A 20488-nucleotide genomic window follows, 5' to 3' on the forward strand; every position below is an offset into this window, starting at 1 on the left:
TCTTCTGGTCCTCAGAGTCCACAAAAGCAGTTCAGGCTCTGCAGTACTCCAGCGGGGACGGGCCCGTTTCCTCCAACAAAGAGTTTGAGATCCGTGGACTGAAGGAGGAGATAGAAATGCTAAGGAAACAGATCGCAGGTAATCTCATATAAACATGAATCACACAAATTTTGCTTGATGTGACTAAACTTTTTATGTTTATAGAGGGTTTACTAACAGGTTTGATCAACATAAATTGATGCTTTTTCCCATACCAAAAAAATGCATGTTTGTTTTGCACATGACATTTACAGTTGTGTCTCAACTGATTCTCATAAATACACAATGTTTTTAATGTCTCACATTGTTGTTTGTGCCCCTTCCATGTATTCTTGTCTCTCTCCTCCCCCTTTCAGATACAGGACAGGTGGAGCAGAAGTTAGAACAGGCCAGTTCTGCCCGCAGGGATCTGGAAGACTCCTCCAAACAGATCCGATCTCTAGAGAAACAGCTCAAGGGCATGAAGCAGGAAAGAGATGACCTGCAGAAGGTACACAGCTTCACACAAGCAATGTCTCTCACTACAGATTTCTTCGAAAGCGCTGCATAATATCTCTTGAGAGGGATAATGATGTATTATGTTATGCTGTATGCATCTGTTTAATTTTCACTGATTAGAATAATTTAGAAGATGACAAAATTCACCTCAACTTTTGTTGAACTTTTATAAATAGGCAACCACTGCAATATTTAATAAATGACTCAAATGTTCAATAAATAAGTTTTATATTAATAAACAAGTTGATATGAAAGTGTGTAAAATAATAATAATACATGAATATTAATTATTTAATCTTTATTTTCATTAGTTGTAATAGATTGTTTTATTATTATAATTAGGAATGCACTGATACCACTTTTTCCAGAACGAGGCCAATACCAATACTTTCATTTTTGGCACTCGCCGATACTAATACCTTGCATTTATAATTTTTTAAATATATTAGGTAGGGTATCCAAAAGAATATGAATCATATTCATTGATTTAATTTGTTTAGCAAATATATATTTCCTTCAGCTATTTTCTTGCTTAATTGTGCCTGTTAAAATGTATTGTTACTTGTAAAGCCTCTGTTACTTTCACTGTTCATTCTATTGCTCTATCATATTTTATCTTTCATTTAATAGCCCAGCACATATGTAGAGCTGCTTCTGCAGGGCTCAGTGCTAAGGATTTTTATTTTATTAAATTTTTTTACTGGTATGGTTGGGTCACTGGTTCAAATGTTTAGATACCAGTGAAATATTACAATTTTGATACTACAGCAAAAACTACTAGCCTAATTATTGTACATTTAAAACATTCCAAAACAAGGAAACAGTCAGTAATAAAATAAGAACAAATAATCCAATTACAGATAGTACAAATAAATGCAATAAACAAAAAACAGCTGCTTTTCAGGTAGTTCTAACAGTAGTTTTCAGGTATAGAATTTGAATAAAGTAATCAAATGTAAAATAACACTGCATAGTCTTCACTGTATAAATTAAATATAGATTAATCTTTATTAATGTTACAAAAGTCACAAAGACTTCTTTGTCCTTTGTTGTTTGATTAATTTTAAAAACACTGCAGGCGGTTTATTAAGCTGCTGTCCCTTTAAGACCAAATGCACGGATCCAATATACTGGTACACATGAGTTTTATTTCTCAACTGTTCACTTAAGACATAACCAACTATGTTTACTAGGATACTCGCAAAGACGGGTGTTTTTACATAATTTTGTGTGAATTCGTCAGTTCAACGCAAGAAGATGTGAAAGAGAATTCAGTGGCGTATTCAATCGCTGTCTGAGACGCGGCTTTCTTGGCGCACGCTTCGGATGTTTGTGCACAGGAAACTTTTTGTCCTGTAAATGTCTTGTAATAATGTAGGGAACCACTTGTTATAAATAAATCATGTAACAGTTCAAGTTTTTACTTTCATATACTAGTTAATTTTAATCGAAATTGACTCGTGTGTGTGCTGATCGAGCAATCAAGAGTGTGCTCTCTCCTTTTATCATCAGTTAACGTTAGTAATATGTGCTTCATTTTACCTTCTTTGCTATTGCCATATCTGACCAAACTACAAACTTTCCAGTGATGTCTGTGAAAAAGGGATGTGCGATCGACAAGCTCGCAAGACTGAACTGCTGCACGCTCAATCCACTGCGCGTTTCGTTTATCAGCTCACGCACGGCAGCTATATACAGTGAGGAAAATAAGTATTTGAACACCCTGCTATTTTGCAAGTTCTCCCACTTAGAAATCATGGAGGGGTCTGAAATTGTCATCGTAGGTGAATGTCCACTGTGAGAGACATAATCAAAAAAAATCCAGAAATCACAATGTATGATTTTTTAACTATTTATTTGTATGATACAGCTGCAAATAAGTATTTGAACACCTGAGAAAATCAATGTTAATATTTGGTACAGTAGCCTTTGTTTGCAATTACAGAGGTCAAACGTTTCCTGTAGTTTTTCACCAGGTTTGCACACACTGCAGGAGGGATTTTGGCCCACTCCTCCACACAGATCTTCTCTAGATCACTCAGGTTTCTGGGCTGTCGCTGAGAAACACAGAGTTTGAGCTCCCTCCAAAGATTCTCTATTGGGTTTAGGTCTGGAGACTGGCTAGGCCACGCCAGAACCTTGATATGCTTCTTACAGAGCCACTCCTTGGTTCTCCTGGCTGTGTGTTTCGGGTCATTGTCATGTTGGAAGACCCAGCCTCGACCCATCTTCAATGCTCTAACTGAGGGAAGGAGGTTGTTCCCCAAAATCTCGCAATACATGGCCCCGGTCATCCTCTCCTTAATACAGTGCAGTCGCCCTGTCCCATGTGCAGAAAAACACCCCCAAAGCATGATGCTACCACCCTCATGCTTCACAGTAGGGATGGTGTTCTTGGGATGGTACTCATCATTCTTCTTCCTCCAAACACGTTTAGTGGAATTATGACCAAAAAGTTCTATTTTGGTCTCATCTGACCACATGACTTTCTCCCATGACTCCTCTGGATCATCCAAATGGTCATTGGCAAACTTAAGACGGGCCTTGACATGTGCTGGTTTAAGCAGGGGAACCTTCCGTGCCATGCATGATTTCAAACCATGACGTCGTTAGTGTATTACCAACAGTAACCTTGGAAACGGTGGTCCCAGCTCTTTTCAGGTCATTGACCAGCTCCTCCCGTGTAGTTCTGGGCTGATTTCTCACCTTTCTTAGGATCATTGAGACCCCACGAGGTGAGATCTTGCATGGAGCCCCAGTCCGAGGGAGATTGACAGTCATGTTTAGCTTCTTCCATTTTCTAATGATTGCTCCAACAGTGGACCTTTTTTCACCAAGCTGCTTGGCAATTTCCCCGTAGCCCTTTCCAGCCTTGTGGAGGTGTACAATTTTGTCTCTAGTGTCTTTGGACAGCTCTTTGGTCTTGGCCATGTTAGTAGTTGGATTCTTACTGATTGTATGGGGTGGACAGGTGTCTTTATGCAGCTAACGACCTCAAACAGGTGCATCTAATTTAGGATAATAAATGGAGTGGAGGTGGACATTTTAAAGGCAGACTAACAGGTCTTTGAGGGTCAGAATTCTAGCTGATAGACAGGTGTTCAAATACTTATTTGCAGCTGTATCATACAAATAAATAGTTAAAAAATCATATATTGTGATTTCTGGATTTTTTTTTTTAGATTATGTCTCTCACAGTGGACATGCACCTACGATGACAATTTCAGACCCCTCCATGATTTCCAAGTGGGAGAACTTGCAAAATAGCAGGGTGTTCAAATACTTATTTTCCTCACTGTAGGTGTAAATATTTAATTTGTTTAACATGCCATTAATTCAATACATCTCAGATATCTCCATTCTGCTCTCTGTTTGCTCTATTGTCGGTTTTTCTTTGTCACAAGCAGTACGGACTGAACACGCTGCGTAGTATTGGTTGTTGGTATCGGAGCATATTAAAGAGTACGAGTACACAAGCACAGTATCACAGCATCATTATAATCCCTAATTATAGTGTATAATTAATACAATTATTAATAGTTATTAATTAATTCATCTTTTGTACAACTTTGTTTACTGTTTGGCTATAGGGCCTGCAGGACTCCTCAGAGAAGCTGAAAGCTCAGGGGAAGGAGCTGAAAGAGGCAGACAGCCAGAGGAAAATGGCCATGCAGGAGTTTGCCGAGTTGAGTGAGAGGGTGACAGAGCTGCGGTCACAGAAACAACGACTCTCCCGACAGCTTCGGGACAAAGAGGAGGAGATGGATTCCCTCAATCAGAAGGTGGAAGCGCTAAGGCTGGATGTGCGCAAAGCTGAGCGGGCCAAGAAAGAGGTTAGTGTGGAGGAGAAGGGCTGATCAGAGGAGTCTTTTTTTTTTTTACATGTGTAAACTCTGTGTCTGTGTGTGTAGATGGAGGCCCAGACTGAAGAGTGGTCTGCTGAAGTTCAGAAAGAGAAGAAGTTGAGGGAACGCAGTGAGCAGTACAGTAGACAACTGGAAGAAGAGCTGGATGGAATGAAGGTGTGTGCACACAAACACACCTTTTTTCTGACAATAAAGATGTTACAGTGATTTTGCCACTGTTAAAGGGGGTTTTATGCACAATGCGACAAGCATGGAAAATTAAGAGTGCTGTGGGATGTCTGTTGGCTTGCTTTTATTAACTCTTTCCCTGCCATTGACGGAAATCAAAAGACATGTGAAGAAGAAGCAGAAACAAGCGATATCATATGTTAGCAGATGCATGTGTAAAATGATGCGATCATCAACATTAAACAGCATATAAATCAAAACTGCCTAATATTACAGAATGAAATGTCACCCCAGGATGAGGTATATGTGCAACCTTAGGGGGTGTTGATGGACTCGATCTACTCCATCTGTGTTTTGATCACAGAAACGTCCTTTTGATCCGATCAGGATGAGTTATTCTCAGCTTTTTGCTCAAAATGTTGCTTTTTTTTGTGTGAAATTTAAACTTAAATCCTAAATAAATAATTAAATTGATTATTAGTAAAAATATCAAGTCGGTTGGAAAGTGTGCAAAATATTAATTAATTAATTAAAAAGAAAATTAATATAGTGTTTTGTTAATTACTTGTTATAACAAATTTTTTAATTCGTATTTTTTCATTAATTTGAATACATTATTGTCTTCAAATCAATTATTTAATTATTTAATAAATTGTTTTATTAATTATTTTATCTTAATTTTTATTATAATTTATGAATGATTCCATTAGTAAATTATTTTATGTTGTGAGAAGGTTTTTATGCATATACATCACAAAACATTAATTTGTCACATTTATTCATTTAATCTATCTTAAAATGATCTGCATACATGTTTCTGATAATCTCCCTTTTTTCCCTGTGTCGTGAAGCAGCAGAAGCAGGTGGGCCGTTCTCCAAGCGTTGGGTCCTCTGAGCAGCACCAGGAGCTCAGTAAATTACGAGCAGACCTGGAGAAGAAGAGTCTGTTTTATGAGGAAGAGCTGTCACGCAGGGAACTACAACATGGCAACGAACTGAAGAACCTGAAGAAGGAGCTGCGGGAAGCAGAGGGACAGCAGCTCACCTTGAAGAAAGAGATCATGATGCTCAAAGACAAGCTTGAGAAGACCCGCAGAGAGGGGTACTGATCTTACTACATGTATTATTCAATGTATTATTCTACTTGATAAGTCTAAGGGCCAGAGAGGGTGGAAAATGGTGACTGTAAAACTAAATTACAAAAATTTGTGGTGCAAGGAACCTTGACGAACATTGTAAGTGGTCTTTAAGGAAAAAAAATGAAATATAGTGTAGATCATGACCTCTTTAAAATAAGCTATGGAGTTTGGCTTTTGTTAGTATGTTGGCAGTTTGTGTTGGATGCTGAGTAACCCTGATGCTCAATAAATCATTTCACCCTCACAGTCAGAGCGAACGAGAGGAGTTTGAGACCGAGTACAAACAGAAGTACGAGAGAGAGCGAGTGCTGCTGTCAGAGGAGAACAAGAAACTTTCCAGTGAACTTGACAAGGTGAACATTCACACACTCCTAGGGCTGTCACGATAACTGAGTGTCAACATGAAATGGGAGTTCAGCCTATTTACTTAATGCACTGATGCAGGTTATTTCAAAGAACAAATGTTTTTATAATCGTTCTTAAAAATGAAATAACTTGCTCTTAACTCTGAAATGACTTTGCTTTTCCATTGATGTCCCTTTGGCACCGGGTGCAATTGCATAATATTAACCAATATCCAGTTTTAGGAAAGTCATATTGAGTGCTGCAGGGATATATTTTTTATTTTTTTGCCTTCCTGGAAGTTAGCATCGCCCTGATTCCCTTGACGAAAAGACAATACGTTGTTTCCATTGGCTTTTGGATTATTGCAGAAAATAAGCTCTGTGACCAACAAAAGTTTATGATTTTACATGTGTTGTTCATCAAGATAATTAGCACAAATTAACACTACTTTTATGAAATGTTAAGCCTAAAACAATCGGCAGAAGTAAAAAGCTAAAGCTAGGCTATAAACAAACTACACCACGATCACATGACTTTAACGTCACCACCAATCTTTATTTCGGATCTACAACTTGGAAAGTTTGAGTTAGATTAGTTTGCAAGAGTGTGAGTATTAACAACGATGCTGTAAAAGCTAACTAAATGGGTTTTCCTGGTCGACGTGACGTCGTTTAATGTTCCCGACTGTCCCATTTAGCCACATTTAAGCAACCACCTTTTCAATACAAATAAAAGCTTAAAAACTCATGAGCAGGGCATTACCGATGTATTTTATGTCGTAGAATAAAACGTGAAAACATCTTGAACTTGTGTTAACCACAGACCTCATTTCAGGCATTAAACCCAACACCCATTCAAAGAAACCATTGACTTCAGGATGATAGAGCCAGAAGTGCAAATAGAAGTGCGATACAATCAGGTCTTCTTGACACCTAATCATTTTCTCACAAAAACGTCACATTATAGAAGTAAAATCGATCGCAAACAGCATTTTTACATTGGCTTAAATTATATCTCACAATATTACACCAACTGAATTATCTCAGTGCCATTCATGTTGGTGTTGTTTTTAGAGGGCGGTGAATATTGTCATTGTCATATTCACCCAAAATGAGAATTCTGTCATTAATTACTCAACCTCACGTCGCTCCAAATCTGTAAGACTTTCTTTGATCTTCGGAACACAAATGAAGATATTTTTTATGAAATCTGAGAGCTTCTGTCCCTCCATTGACTCCATTACTCAACTACCTTTTGTCCATATGAATTGAGTGGTTTAGTCCAAATTTTCTAAGAGACTCGAACACTTTATATGATAAACAGATTAAATTTAGGCTTTTATTCACAAAAACATTCATCAACTCACACATCAGTGATGGTAAATGGAAGCTCAAGCAAGTTTACTTGCCATGTGAGAACCAATGAGGTTCGTTCTCGTGTTACGCAGGACGTTTAAGCTTCATCAAGAACCAGTGAGGTTTGTTCTTGCGCGTCAAGCAGGTTCGGTTCTGTTTATGTCTGCTGATCAGTGTTTATATAGGAAAAAAATCTTAAATTCAATCTATTCATCATATAAAGCGATTGTGTCTCTTCAGAAATTTCAATTCATATGGATTAGTTTTGCGATCTCTTTATGAACTTTTTAAAGCGTCAAAGTGGTAGTTGTGTAGCTGTCAATGGAGGGACAGAAGCTCTCAGATTTCATCAAAAATATCTTCATTTGTGTATTGAAGATGAACGAAAGTTTTACAGGTTTGGAGCGACATGAGGGTGAGTAATTAATGACAGGGTTTTAATGTTTGGCAGAACTAACCCTTTAAGTCTTCTCGACTGTGTTTGTCATGTTTATTGTTTTACAGTATTTTAGACATGCCTTAGATTCAAGTTAAACTGTTGGTGTGCAAACAATTTTTTCATATAGTAAAACTACTACGATTTGAAAAATTTGTGGCATACCAGTATTTTTAGGCTTGGATACTATGACACTACTGTGGCTCCAGGATGCTGTGCAACACTAACACATCAGCCCACAATCCTGAAACCACAACCTCCAACTCTCATATTACTGAAGTCAAAGATTCCACTTCACTTTTGATGTGGTCTTTACGCTGAAGATGACAGGACGCTTCGCTTCTTAGTGGTCAGAGTTGATGCTTTTTGTTGAAACCATTGATTAATTCTTGGTACCGTTTCTGAGCCCTTCAAATGGAGTGTAAAGCACACAGAGTGGTGCAAAAAACACACGCAAGAGATGTTTAGAGAAGAACCCTTGGAGGGCAGCACTCAGTTGTGAAAGAAAGAAAACATGCCGTTGCCATTTGCGGACTGAGTCTTTCCATGAGTGTGTTGAGCTGAAGATATGGTCCACCATGCCAATGTTTTACTGGGAAGTCAGTCAGCATCCTCCCCCCTGTGTAAGCACAGGGAAATATGCTGATCAACAGACAGGAATCTGGAACGGTTATCCCGAGGACCACTGCGAGGGTTCAGCACTCCGGTCAGAGCGTGGTGTTAAATGAAAATGTTGAATAATGCAAGTGTAATTATGGGGTGGTCAACCTCACCAGCTCTTGCTTAAGATAGAGAGCGCATCTAAATCAGAGTTGACTGGATAAATGTGTACTAGCAGACATGTTTACTGCGAAGTCAACTGAGGCATTGCAGACGGAGGGGGTCATGTTTATTCATGAGCGTTTGGTGGTTCTTAGTGGTTTAGGGGTGGAAATGTAGAGGGTATTAGAGGGACGTGGGTGGCTTTGCATGGTGGTCCATCCTGCAGGCTCTGATTCTCTGGTCCGTTTAATTACATCTGCCCCCTCAAATTGCCGTATTGGTTTGTGATTTTCTGAAATGATGATGGCATGTTTTCGAGCCTGTTGTGTTAATTGGGTTGTGCAGGAGTAAAACCCTCAAATGAGGATTATTCTCTGTTTGCTGAAATTAAATGTATAGCTGGGTTAGGGATGTGCTAAACTACATTTTCAGAATCAAGTCTGTGGGTTGACTGAATGACTATTTGCTCATAAGAAAGTACTGTATAATCTTATCCGTTCTTGCATTCAAAAACATCATTGGGGTCGGTAAAGGTTTATGCTTTTGCAAGATCTATTTTATGCTCACCAAAGCTGCATTCATTTGATCAAAAACAGAAAAACTTTTTGAAATTGAAATATTATTGCAATGTACATTTCTATTTTAGCAACTTATTAACTTTCTGTTTTGATATATGTAAGTTATTCCTGTGTTGCAAAGCTGAATTTTCAGCATCATTACTCCAGTCTTCAATCACATGATCCTTCAGAAATCATTCTTCTTATGATCATTGTTAAAAACAGTTGTGCTGCTTAATATTTTTGTATAAACCGTGATACATTTTTATCAAGAATTCTTTTACGAATAGAAAGTGCAAAAGAAAAAACAGAATTTATTTGAAATAGAAATCTTTTGTAATATTATACATGTCTTTACTGTCACTTTTGATCAATGTAATGTGTCCTTGCTAAATAAATGTTTTTTATTTAATAACATCTTTTATTGTGTGTAGACGAAGTCCTCGTTTGAGAAGTTGAGCTGCAGTAACAAACAGCTGGAGGAAGAAATGAGAGAACTGGCTGATAAGAAAGAGAGTGTGGCCCACTGGGAGGCCCAGATCACAGAAATCATTCAATGGTGAGAAACGCACACATGCTTTTTAATCTGGAATCACTGCTCTTAGACTTTATTCTGATGTATCTGATCATGCTTAGATTCAGAGAAAACTGATTTATTATCAAATAAAAATAATAGCCATTTTTCATTCCCATTGTTAGTGTAATTACTTCAAGTTGTCTTTGCTGTGCATTACAGGTCACTATGTAGTCTGCTGAGGCGCTAAACACACAAACTCATTACTAGAATGGCCTCAAACATTTTTGACCCTGTTGTAGGACAACCAAACGCTGAACTTTAAGGAGCAAATATACACTGCCGAGCCAACAAATAAAGTCACTGTTTGGAATTAAATAGGCAAATGCTTAAGAGTCTATGATTGGATCATTGTTGCAGTGATTATTATGTTTATATCATGTTATATGTTTGGCAACAGATCTACTAACCCTAATTGATGGAGTTTGTAGCTTTTCAATTCTTAAACAGCATGTTGGAAGACACATCATGACCATGTTCCAGGAGGACAATGTCAAGATTCATCAGGCTCTTGATGGAAATAAATGTTGAGATGTTATTTCTATCAAGAGATGCATCAATTTTTGGTCAAGATCTTGTACACGGTTGTTTAAGAAATGAAAAGCTACACACTCCATAAATTAGGGTTAGAAGATCTGTTGCCAAACATATAACATGCTAGAAACATAATAATCACTGCAACAATGATCCAATCATAGACTCTTATGCATTTGCCTTTTTAAATCCAAACAGTAACTTATTTTTTTTGCTGGGCAGTGTATATTATAATTTCTTTATAACAAGCTTTTTTTCTTTTAATTAGCCTTTATTAGCTATTTCCCAGAAATTGTATCCCCAAGAGTAGCTATATCAGACATACACAATCAGCTGCTTTGATACAATCTGTATTGTGAAAAGCGCTATACAAATATACTTGACTTGACTTGACTTGACAATCAGTTTGCATTTCCAAAACAAATTGACTTGTGTTTTTAGAAAAATTATTTAAAATAATAATAATGCACTAATGCATCAGTTCATTTGGAAGTATATACAAATCTAGACCTTGGACCCAAAGTGCTGGAGTGTAGGAATGATCTGAAAAGAGTAGCATGGGAACAAATTATTAACCTTAGCAGCTTGACTAATGAATATTAATTATGCGATTTAACATTTGCCCAGTAGTCCTGGCTGAAAGGCAGATGAGTAGGAACTAGCCATAAAAGATCACCACTTTCCTGTTCGTTCAGTCCATTGCTTGAAACCTCTGCTTGAAAAGCTTCTTCTTAGTTTTAAAATCACAGCTGCAACGCTGAAAATTCTAAAATGTAATAAAAAAAAGTGAAATAATGGTTATTAAGCTTGCTACTACTCTGCATAATTGTAATTCAATGTTTGTTCACTTTTGCTGCTTTGGCACCAAACCTTTGGTATTTGTGTGGCCGTGGGGCCACCTTGTGGTCATGTTTGGTAAGGGTGGTTCTGAACATCTGTTTTTCTCTCTCAGGGTCAGTGATGAGAAAGATGCTCGAGGATATCTGCAGGCTTTGGCTACTAAGATGACAGAAGAACTGGAAGGCCTGAGGAACACCAGTCTGGGTGCACGTGCTACTGTAAGAGAACTAAACTTTGATCTTGACTGTTAACTCAGTGCTTAGCTTTAGGAATGCATTTTAGCATGAGTTAAGAGTTTATTCTAAACATTGACCTTTTTTTAAATTGAAAGGATTTCAATGGCACCAAATCTTACTGCATTGAGACCCAGTAGATGTTTAATTCTCTTTTCTTCTGGTTTTCCAGGACATGCCATGGAAGATTAGACGTTTTGCTAAGCTGGACATGTCTGCCCGTCTGGAGCTGCAGTCTGCACTGGATGCCGAGATTAGAGCCAAACAAACCATCCAGGATGAGCTCAACAAAGTCAAGACGTCCCATATGGCCACTGAGTGGTAAAACACACATCTCTCCTTTAAAGCTTGCAGTAGGACGTACCTGTCGGTACATCAGGAAATGAGTTGATGGGTATTAACAAAGACTTTAGATATACAAAGATGGTGCACTTGTATTACTATGAATGGGAGAAAGTTCAACGCGCAATATGGCGGAATAAATCCCGCCTTCTAAGTAAGTAAAAGAGGCATCATTGCGTCACTGCAGCTGCCGTTAGAAGCTCCGGTTGCTATAAAAACAGTCATGTTCTGAGACGTGTGCTTATGACTGCATTAGCTGCTCCAGCATGAAAAAAAAAAATAAATTGGTCATGATTTGAGCATTTTGAAACAAAATTTATGAGACAGTTGTCAGATTTCATTGGTGATTTCAAATATGAAATCTTGGTTTGGAGAACAAACAGCTTTGGAGAATTTCCCCATTCAAAGAGATAGGAGATGCACTTGCATGACTGAAATAGCTGCCTGAGAGGCGTTTCAAAGATGGCCGCCGAGTCAAATGACTTGCCTAAAAGGGATTTTGGTATTGTCTAGTTGACAATCCAGTGAATAGCTGGTAAGAATCCCAAATAATGGTCAACCGATATGGGTTTGACCAATGTCGATATCTAAAAGAGCATGATGGCCAATTCCCAGATTTAGATTTTTTTTCTTTTTTGATATCTGTTGCACTCGGATGTACGTCACAATACAGAACAGAAAAAATTAAAAAATAATAGTTGATTCTTCAGTTTCATTGTGACTTTAATAATTCAGTAAAAGGTTAATTGACCAGTGGCCAGCAATGATGATCTAAAAGTGGCCATATATTGGTGAATTAATCAGGTTATGGTCATTACATTGTGTCCGATTCTGTTCTGCACAGTAAGCTGGACGACTTGGAAAAGAAGAACCAGGACCTGCAGGCAGAGATCCAGAGGCTGAAACAGGAAACTGAGAATCTGCGATTGTCTAAAGGTAAAAGCCTGAACATTTGAAATCAATCAGGCAAAATTTCTTGATATTTTAGATGGTGTATATGTTTGTATGGGAAATTTAAGTCATGTTATGTGTTACATAGGGGTCAAGCACCAAGACTCCCAGAATTCCTTCCTGGCCTTCCTCAATGCTCCAACCTCCGCCCTGGATCAGTTTGATGTAGGTGTTTTGAAACAGTGGCATGTGGCTTCATTAATTAATTCTGTCTGCTTTTTCATTTGTAAATCAGAAAATAATGATTTATTGATATTTATGTTTCCTCTTATATTCTCTGTCTTTACATGGTTTACTGTAGATTAAATAACTGGCTGAAATACGTTCCCGATTATTACCTCTGGGCTTTTGAGTCCGTAATTTTAAAATCGAGTAAATGTGCAAATCCTTTTCTCCGTGTTCATATATTGTTTTCTCTCTTTTTATTTATTTCTCTCGTTCTATCTGTCTGTTTTTGTCTGTGATGAAGCGCTCCACTGCCTGTGGGCCATCCGGCAAAGGCAGACGTGTAAGCTCCTTTTGTTGTGCTTGGTGCAGTGGTTCATCTCTGTTGGTTTGATTGCGTGACTTTGATGCATGTCTGCAGTCTGCTACTGCATGGCAGGAGCGACATATCACACACTTCCCAGAGGGTCTTTCATGTGCACATGCTTATTTGTCACATTCAGGGTCAATTCCACCTCAGTTCTTCTTCATCATGAGCATTTGGACTGCAAACTGACACTTTCTGTAGCTAATACATATGCAAACATTTTATTCCATTCATCTTGCATTTCCGGATTGAGGTTTGGATGACTCAACTTCTAACTCACTTTTGCATATAATTGCTGTTGCTACATGAGGTGTTTGCGTTTCAGATTTCTCTACATTCTCGGTTCTTGTTCCTGTCGAGCATCATTGACGTGTTGTTTGGGTCTTGTTCGAGTCTGTCCTGTCAAAATGCTGCTAATGTGCATGATGTCTTTTCAAAGAGTCAGTTGTTATGTTTAGCAGGCATGTCTTGGGTCTAAATGCATTATGCTTTCCATCTGCTGCTCATAGTTCATAGTACAGCTGGATCGGTTCTCTAAATCTTTCCTTTCTCTAACCTTCTCAATAGATTGATTCCATCGATAACTTCAGCCTGTCCAACACACCATCCCGGGAGGAAGATGGAAGATCCCAGGTCACGTCACACTCTCGCTCGCCCTCAACTACCAGCGATTTGCAGGAGTCTCAAGAGGTGACTTCACAATGTCTGACCCCTTTAGCAACACTAAAACTCAGAAACTTAGTCCATTTAACTGCCATTTTGGATGAAGTTTAACACAGAGCTTTGTTGCAGTGTATTCAGGGATTGCCTTATCCAATACAGACACATAAGATGCGCCTTAGAATGTGGTCAGAAGCATGTAAGATGCTTTATAGGATGATAAGATCATAAGATCATATCATATCATTTGATAAGATCATATAAGGCTTTACATAAGATGCCTTATAGGGCTGTCGTCTAGGTAGGGAGCTCAGCAGGTTTTGGAACAAAGCTTTACTCATTTAGAAAAAGAGACGGTGCAGATGATGCTTTAACATTTCTGATAGGATGTTAGCATGTTGTGACTAATAGCCGTGACTATGTTTCCAGCAGGTAGATCAGCCACAACGAGGCGCTCAAACGCCTGTTCAATCAGGATACAGTAGCTCTGCTCACAGCACACCTAAAGTAATTCATTTTCCTCACATTCTACAACTACTTTCATATCAGCCGGTCAAACATATCTTATGTTTTGTAATATGTTGTAATTTATAATTTTCTAAATTGCTTATTTTTTAGCCAAAGGCCCATCAATTCGTGGTGAAGACCTTCAATACGGCCACTAAGTGTAACCAGTGTACTTCTCTAATGGTGGGAATCATTCGGCAGGGCTGTACGTGTGAAGGTAAGGGCTCAGCTGAGGTTGTCATGGAAATGGTAAATGACGTTAAGATTGGCATTCACCTTGTTCTCCTCCTCCTGCAGTCTGTAATTTCTCCTGTCATGTGACGTGTGCGGACAAAGCTCCTGCCGTGTGCCCGATCCCACCGGATCAAACCAAAGGACCCCTGGGTATCGACCCCCAGAAGGGCATCGGCACAGCTTATGAGGGCCACGTCAAGGTTAGATGCTTTAGTTTGTAATCAAAACTATTACTGTTAATATTACTATTCGCTGATAAACATAATTTTTTTATCTTCCTGAAAAATGGACTATGATTAATTTATAATTTCAACCTATATTGTTTTAGCTTTTAAAAATAGTCTGTCACCAAAGGCAATATTGCTCTACTTATAATATAAATAATATATATAAATAAAATACTTTCATTGATCTTCTGAACACAAATGAAGATATTTTTGATGAAATCTGAGAACTTTCTGTCCCTCCATTGACAGCTACGCAACTACCACAGATGCTTCAAAATGTTAATCGTAAAATAAATCCATATGAATTGAGCGGTCTAGTCCAAATTTTCTGAAGAGACATGATCGCTTTATATAATGAACAGATTGAATTTAAACTTTTATTCACATATACATATTGATTAGCAAACATAAACAGAAGCTCAAACCTCAAAAAGAGAGAACAAACCTCATTGGTTCTTGTGGAAGCTCAAACATGCTTGCGTAACACGAGAATGAACCTCATTGGTTCTCGCATGTCAAGTTTATATATAAAAGGCAAAATTCTTTTCATCATATAAGCGATCGTGTCTCTTCAGAAAATTTGGACTAAACCGCTCTATTCATATTTAGTTTTGCTATCTCTTCATGAACTTTTTAAAGAGTCAAAGTAGTTGTGTAGCTGTCAACGGAGGGACAGAAAGCTCTAACATTTCATAAAAAATATATTCATTTGTGTTCCGGAGAACGGGTTTGGAACGACATGAGGGTGAGTAATTAATGACAGAATTCTCATTTTGGTTGAACTAACCTGTTAACCCACTATTTTGGACAGTTTTGTTTTCAGTTATTTGAGAACTAATTCTGAGATCTTTTCTTTTAGGTGCCGAAACCATTAGGTGTGAAGAAGGGGTGGCAGAGGTCCATAGCTGTGGTCTGTGACTTCAAACTCTTCTTATATGATCTCCCAGAAGGCAAAGCTGCTCAGCCTGGTGTCACAGTGAACCAGGTTATTGACATGAGGTCAGTGAGAACTTCAAAACAAACATCTGGTCCTGTCTTTGACTCTAATGACTGTGTTTGCATGACATCTAAATCGTTGTCTTTGTTCGCAGGGACGAGGAATTTTCAGTTAGCTCAGTTTTGGCATCGGATGTCATTCATGCAAACAGGAAGGACATTCCCTGTATTTTCAGGGTGAGTTGAACATGATTGTACAATATTTTATTTACATGAGTTCATATTGGTAACAATTTTAGAAAATTCTTTTGTGCCTGTGTTCAGTGATAAAATCTGAAGTTGTTGTCCTCTTCCTCGCCTGCAGGTGACAGCGTCACAACTCTCCTCATCCAGCAATAAGAAATGCTCCATCTTGATCCTGGCCGACAGCGATCAGGAAAGAACCAAGTGGGTCGGGCTGCTGAACGAGCTGCACCGCCTCTTGAAGAAGAGCAAACTTAAAGAACGCTTTGTTTACGTCCCTAAAGAAGCGTATGACAGCACACTGCCTCTCATCAAAACCACACAAGCTGCTGCTATTATAGGTACAATCCACCAACATCCCAATAATCTTAGGTTTATAATGTTAATGTCAAGGTTTTTTATTACATAACAATCATTAAGACTTCCATATTTATATAATCTCTGATATGATTGGCTAACCTCTTCACATGTGAAATGAGTAGATATCTGCTCGTCTTGTGTATGTGAGCGATCATATGTTAAAGGGATAGGTCACCCAAAAATTATAATTATATTTACTTTATATATAAATTCTGTTATTAATTACTCACCCTTATGTCGTTCCAAACCCTAAAGACATTTGTTCAGCTTCGGAACACAAATGAAGATCTTTTTAATGAAATCTTAGAGCTCCAGTGGTTTATCCTCAAGTTTATGAAGCGACACGAGTGCTTTGTTTGCACACAAAAAAAAAAAAAACATAATTTGTTATGCATCGTGAGGCTCTAATGAATGAATGGTACCAAGCCACGAGATGGAAGAAATGAACACTGTTCTGTTGTCAAACAGGAAGCACATGACAACAAGTCTTATACATATATAAATATATAAATATAAATGATATTTAAAAATATAAATAATGATATTTAAAAAATATAATTATAACGTGTGTGTAAAATAATATTATATAATAATATATAAAGATATACTGCTGAATTTTGATATGAGATTTATTAATTCTTTGAATTCCCGTACTTCAAAAGAGCAAGAAAAATCCTCTTTAATATAACAACAATTTAAGAACTGGTCCGCACAAGTCCAACTCAATCCAGCGTAGCTTTATCAAACTGCTTTCTGTTTATTTTAACTACACTTCTATTTATCCACAGATCATGAGAGGATAGCCCTGGGCAATGAGGAAGGGCTGTACGTTATTCATGTTACCAAAGACGGTAAGCGTAATTAAAAGCTTTATCTGCGTTTACTGTACTTATCTGTTGCGTTTACACTGTATTTTTCGACATCTTACTGCATTCTTTGATGTTAATACAAAGCCTCTTATTGTTTATATATTTCTATTCACAGAGATTATCAAGGTAGGAGATAAAAAGGTCCATCAGATTGAGCTAATCCCATCAGAACAGTTGATTGCCGTGATATCCGGTCGAAACGGCCACGTTCGACTCTACCCAATGGCGGCCCTAGATGACCGAGATGCCGAATTCTGCAAGATAGCGGAGACCAAAGGCTGCCAAACTCTGGTTTCGGGCACAATCAGACACGGATCTCTCACATGCCTTTTTGTGGCCATGAAAAAAACTGACAAGGTGATCATCTACGAGCTCAACAAGAGCAAAACACGCCATCGGAAGCTTCGGGATATCATCGTCCCAGGATCAGTGCAGTGGATGGGTCTCCAGGGCGACAAGCTTTGCGTGGGCTTCCAGTCCGGGTTCCTGCGCTACAATCTTCAGGGGGATGGAACGATCAATAGCCTCCTTCACCCTGACGATCACACCCTGGCCTTCATCGAGCATCTGAGCCTGGACGCTCTCTGCCTCGTGGAGATCTCCAGTAAAGAGCTGCTCTTGTGCTTTAACAGTATCGGTGTGTATGTGGACTGCCAGGGCAGACGTTCACGACAACAGGAACTGATGTGGCCGGCGAAGCCCACCTCATGCCGTGAGTGACGATTGGTCTTATCATGGCTTGTGTTTACTTGTTTACAGTGTGATAGTACCAATCAACAAAATTGGATGAAATTACTGCACTTGAAATGTATTATCTTACAATATTGTAGCTTTTCTAAAAAAAAAAGGCAAAGATATTATTGCTGAAATGGTTTTATAATATAATTGACATGTACATTATAATAAAGTGGTTTAAAAACAAGCGATTTTAGATCATTGAAGTGCAATAAGCTGCGAAATAGAACTCATTTCGCTAAATGCTTATGTAGCCTAGTGTTACCTTCCCCTAATCGTCTAGGGGTCGGGAGGGGAGGTAACAAATAAAATAAAAAGCAAGCATACACTTCAATCCTCTGTCCCAGAGTGAAGACGACACCAGAACATATATAAATCAAAGAAAAGATTTTATTTACAAAAAAAGATACCAAAAGAAAATACAAAACATAGGTAATTAGGGAGCAATGGCTCAGGGGAGAGCAAGGCCTAAAATAACAAACAAAACAGCCCACTACCTAAATTTGGGAGGAGTCCTAACTAACCTAAGAAAGATTAAACAAAAACAACAAACTTCCCTCCACTCCCTTGCTACACCAAAAAACAGGGACAAGAAAAAGGCGCTCACCCCCTACAGCTTCCCTCACAACGGTAGTAACTAAACAGTTTAACAAAGACAATACCTTCTGCTTAATTTTTTAGTTGTAGTGAGAACAAGATCACTGAACACCAACCACTGCTAACTCACAAATACTGTCTCTGAATGTCAGAAGCAAACATATATCAGAACAGCATTCAATCTGGAGCAGGGGAGAAGTGCGTCTCTCTCTGCAAACACTGGATTGCACCCTTATACTCTCCGTCTCAGGCACACTCACAAACGAGTTACAGGTGCTGATGATTAGGCCTGAGAGAGAAGAGAGAGAGAGAGACAGCAAGCAAACAACAACACAGGGCACACAACCACACTTTCAGAAATCAAGAAAAATCAAAGAAGTTCAGGAGACGAATCATAATAATAATAATAATGATAATGAATACGTCCTTGGACGTAACACTAAATAAATAAATGAATGGATACGTCCTTGGACGTAACACCTAGTATTTCTTATTTCTAATGCTTTAAGTTTTTCAGGGAGGTCTATTTCATTTATGTCTTTGTTCTATTGTAGTTAGTTTTCCTTTATGCTTGTATTTAGGTTCTTTGTTTTTATTACTCATATCGTGATTTTGGTCACATCGCCCATTATATTTAAAATATAATGCATATTATATTTTATTTTATGTAAATATTATGACCTTATTTTACTCTAGATATTTTGTGTACTCGAGTTGAGAGTGTGTATTGTTGTAGTTATGTGCTCGTATATTATAATAGTTGCGGATGTTGTGCTCATAATTTGCACAAAATGTCCTGGGACGTAGGCATGCTGAGGATAACTTGTTTGTTTTCTGTGACTTATGTCTTGCAGGTTATAATGCACCTTATCTGTCAGTGTATAGCGAGAATGCAGTGGATGTATTCGACGTCAACACTATGGATTGGATTCAAACGATGCCTTTGAAAAACGTACACTTTTCATTATATCTTCAATAATACCACATCATAAAAAAGACTTCTCTTTTCTTTTTGGAATAAAATATAGTTGAAGCAGGTGGTAAATGAAAGTTCAGTGTGTTAATGAGCTGTGTGTCTCCTGCATTGCAGGTTCATCCTCTGAACGCTGATGGCTCTCTGAACCTGCTGGGGCTGGAGACCGTACGGCTCATCTACTTTAAAAACAAGACAGCGGGTGAGATTCTCCCTCCTGCTGCTCCTCCAGGATTCTCAATATTCCTGCCCCGCGTACTTATGCATATTCAGCAGGAAATAAAAGATAAGAAAGGGAAAAGTTGTTTCAGAGGCAGAGAAAGCTAATGCATTTTCACACAAACATTGTTTTCTTAATAATTTGCACTGATAAATATTTCACACGGTTTTTAATAGAATGGGGTCGATTTTGATTTCATATTGTTAAAATGTAAAGAATGGCCTAATATGTAGCATCTTGTGAACAGGAAGCTTAAACTCATGCGTATGTGATTTAACACATTTTTACATCCGAATAGACGTTTGTTGTTGTATCGTTTCATAGCGTTAAATGTGTTGTGTAATGTGTTTAATGCTTTGTGTACTGTGTAATGATGTGCAGAGGGAGATGAGCTGGTGGTGCCAGAGACATCTGACAACAGCCGTAAACAGATGGTGCGCAGTGTGACGAGCAAACGCCGCTTTTCTTTCCGCGTGCCGGAGGAGGAGAGAGTTCTGCAGAGGAGGTGATGTTCAAGTCTAGCAACACTAACCAGCATGACTTTTCATAAGGAAACTCTTATGGGCTTTTCACACTTGAAATTGTTCATTTTTAGACCATTCTAAATCCTAGGAAAAAATTAAGTTTCATGTTTCACGCTGTTCATGATTATTTTATCCCTGGTTTAAAATTCTTCTTTACATATTTATGAGGTCAGCAGCAAGTCTATTAGGGATGCACCAATGTATCGGCCAATAATCGGGATTATTTTCACTC

General features: G+C 38.2%; 1 protein-coding gene across 10 annotated transcripts in view; it reads left to right on the forward strand.

Annotated features, from left to right (window-relative positions):
• Positions 1 to 20488, forward strand: part of cdc42bpaa (CDC42 binding protein kinase alpha (DMPK-like) a) — an 86628-nt gene that overhangs the window by 53368 nt on the left and 12772 nt on the right. For 2 of the 10 annotated variants that reach the window (XM_084394081.1, XM_084394087.1), the window contains 24 exons: positions 16 to 138; positions 396 to 529; positions 4128 to 4370; positions 4449 to 4559; positions 5426 to 5673; positions 5958 to 6063; positions 9600 to 9724; positions 11226 to 11331; positions 11519 to 11667; positions 12533 to 12624; positions 12728 to 12804; positions 13109 to 13147; positions 13739 to 13861; positions 14261 to 14338; positions 14450 to 14555; positions 14636 to 14772; positions 15659 to 15798; positions 15891 to 15972; positions 16100 to 16319; positions 17127 to 17189; positions 17323 to 17919; positions 19394 to 19491; positions 19630 to 19714; positions 20114 to 20237. In XM_084394081.1, coding sequence (XP_084250207.1) covers positions 16 to 138; positions 396 to 529; positions 4128 to 4370; positions 4449 to 4559; positions 5426 to 5673; positions 5958 to 6063; positions 9600 to 9724; positions 11226 to 11331; positions 11519 to 11667; positions 12533 to 12624; positions 12728 to 12804; positions 13109 to 13147; positions 13739 to 13861; positions 14261 to 14338; positions 14450 to 14555; positions 14636 to 14772; positions 15659 to 15798; positions 15891 to 15972; positions 16100 to 16319; positions 17127 to 17189; positions 17323 to 17919; positions 19394 to 19491; positions 19630 to 19714; positions 20114 to 20237 — 3406 coding nt within the window. Of the gene's footprint in view, positions 1 to 15; positions 139 to 395; positions 530 to 4127; positions 4371 to 4448; positions 4560 to 5422; positions 5674 to 5957; positions 6064 to 9599; positions 9725 to 11225; positions 11332 to 11518; positions 11668 to 12532; positions 12625 to 12727; positions 12805 to 13108; positions 13148 to 13738; positions 13862 to 14260; positions 14339 to 14449; positions 14556 to 14635; positions 14773 to 15658; positions 15799 to 15890; positions 15973 to 16099; positions 16320 to 17126; positions 17190 to 17322; positions 17920 to 19393; positions 19492 to 19629; positions 19715 to 20113; positions 20238 to 20488 lie in introns of all 10 variants that reach the window. The other 8 variants (XM_084394083.1, XM_084394080.1, XM_084394079.1 and 5 more) reach the window with 6 other exon arrangements.

This window comes from Rutilus rutilus (assembly GCF_951802725.1).
Source record: "Rutilus rutilus genome assembly, chromosome: 21".
NCBI lineage: Eukaryota > Metazoa > Chordata > Actinopteri > Cypriniformes > Leuciscidae > Rutilus > Rutilus rutilus.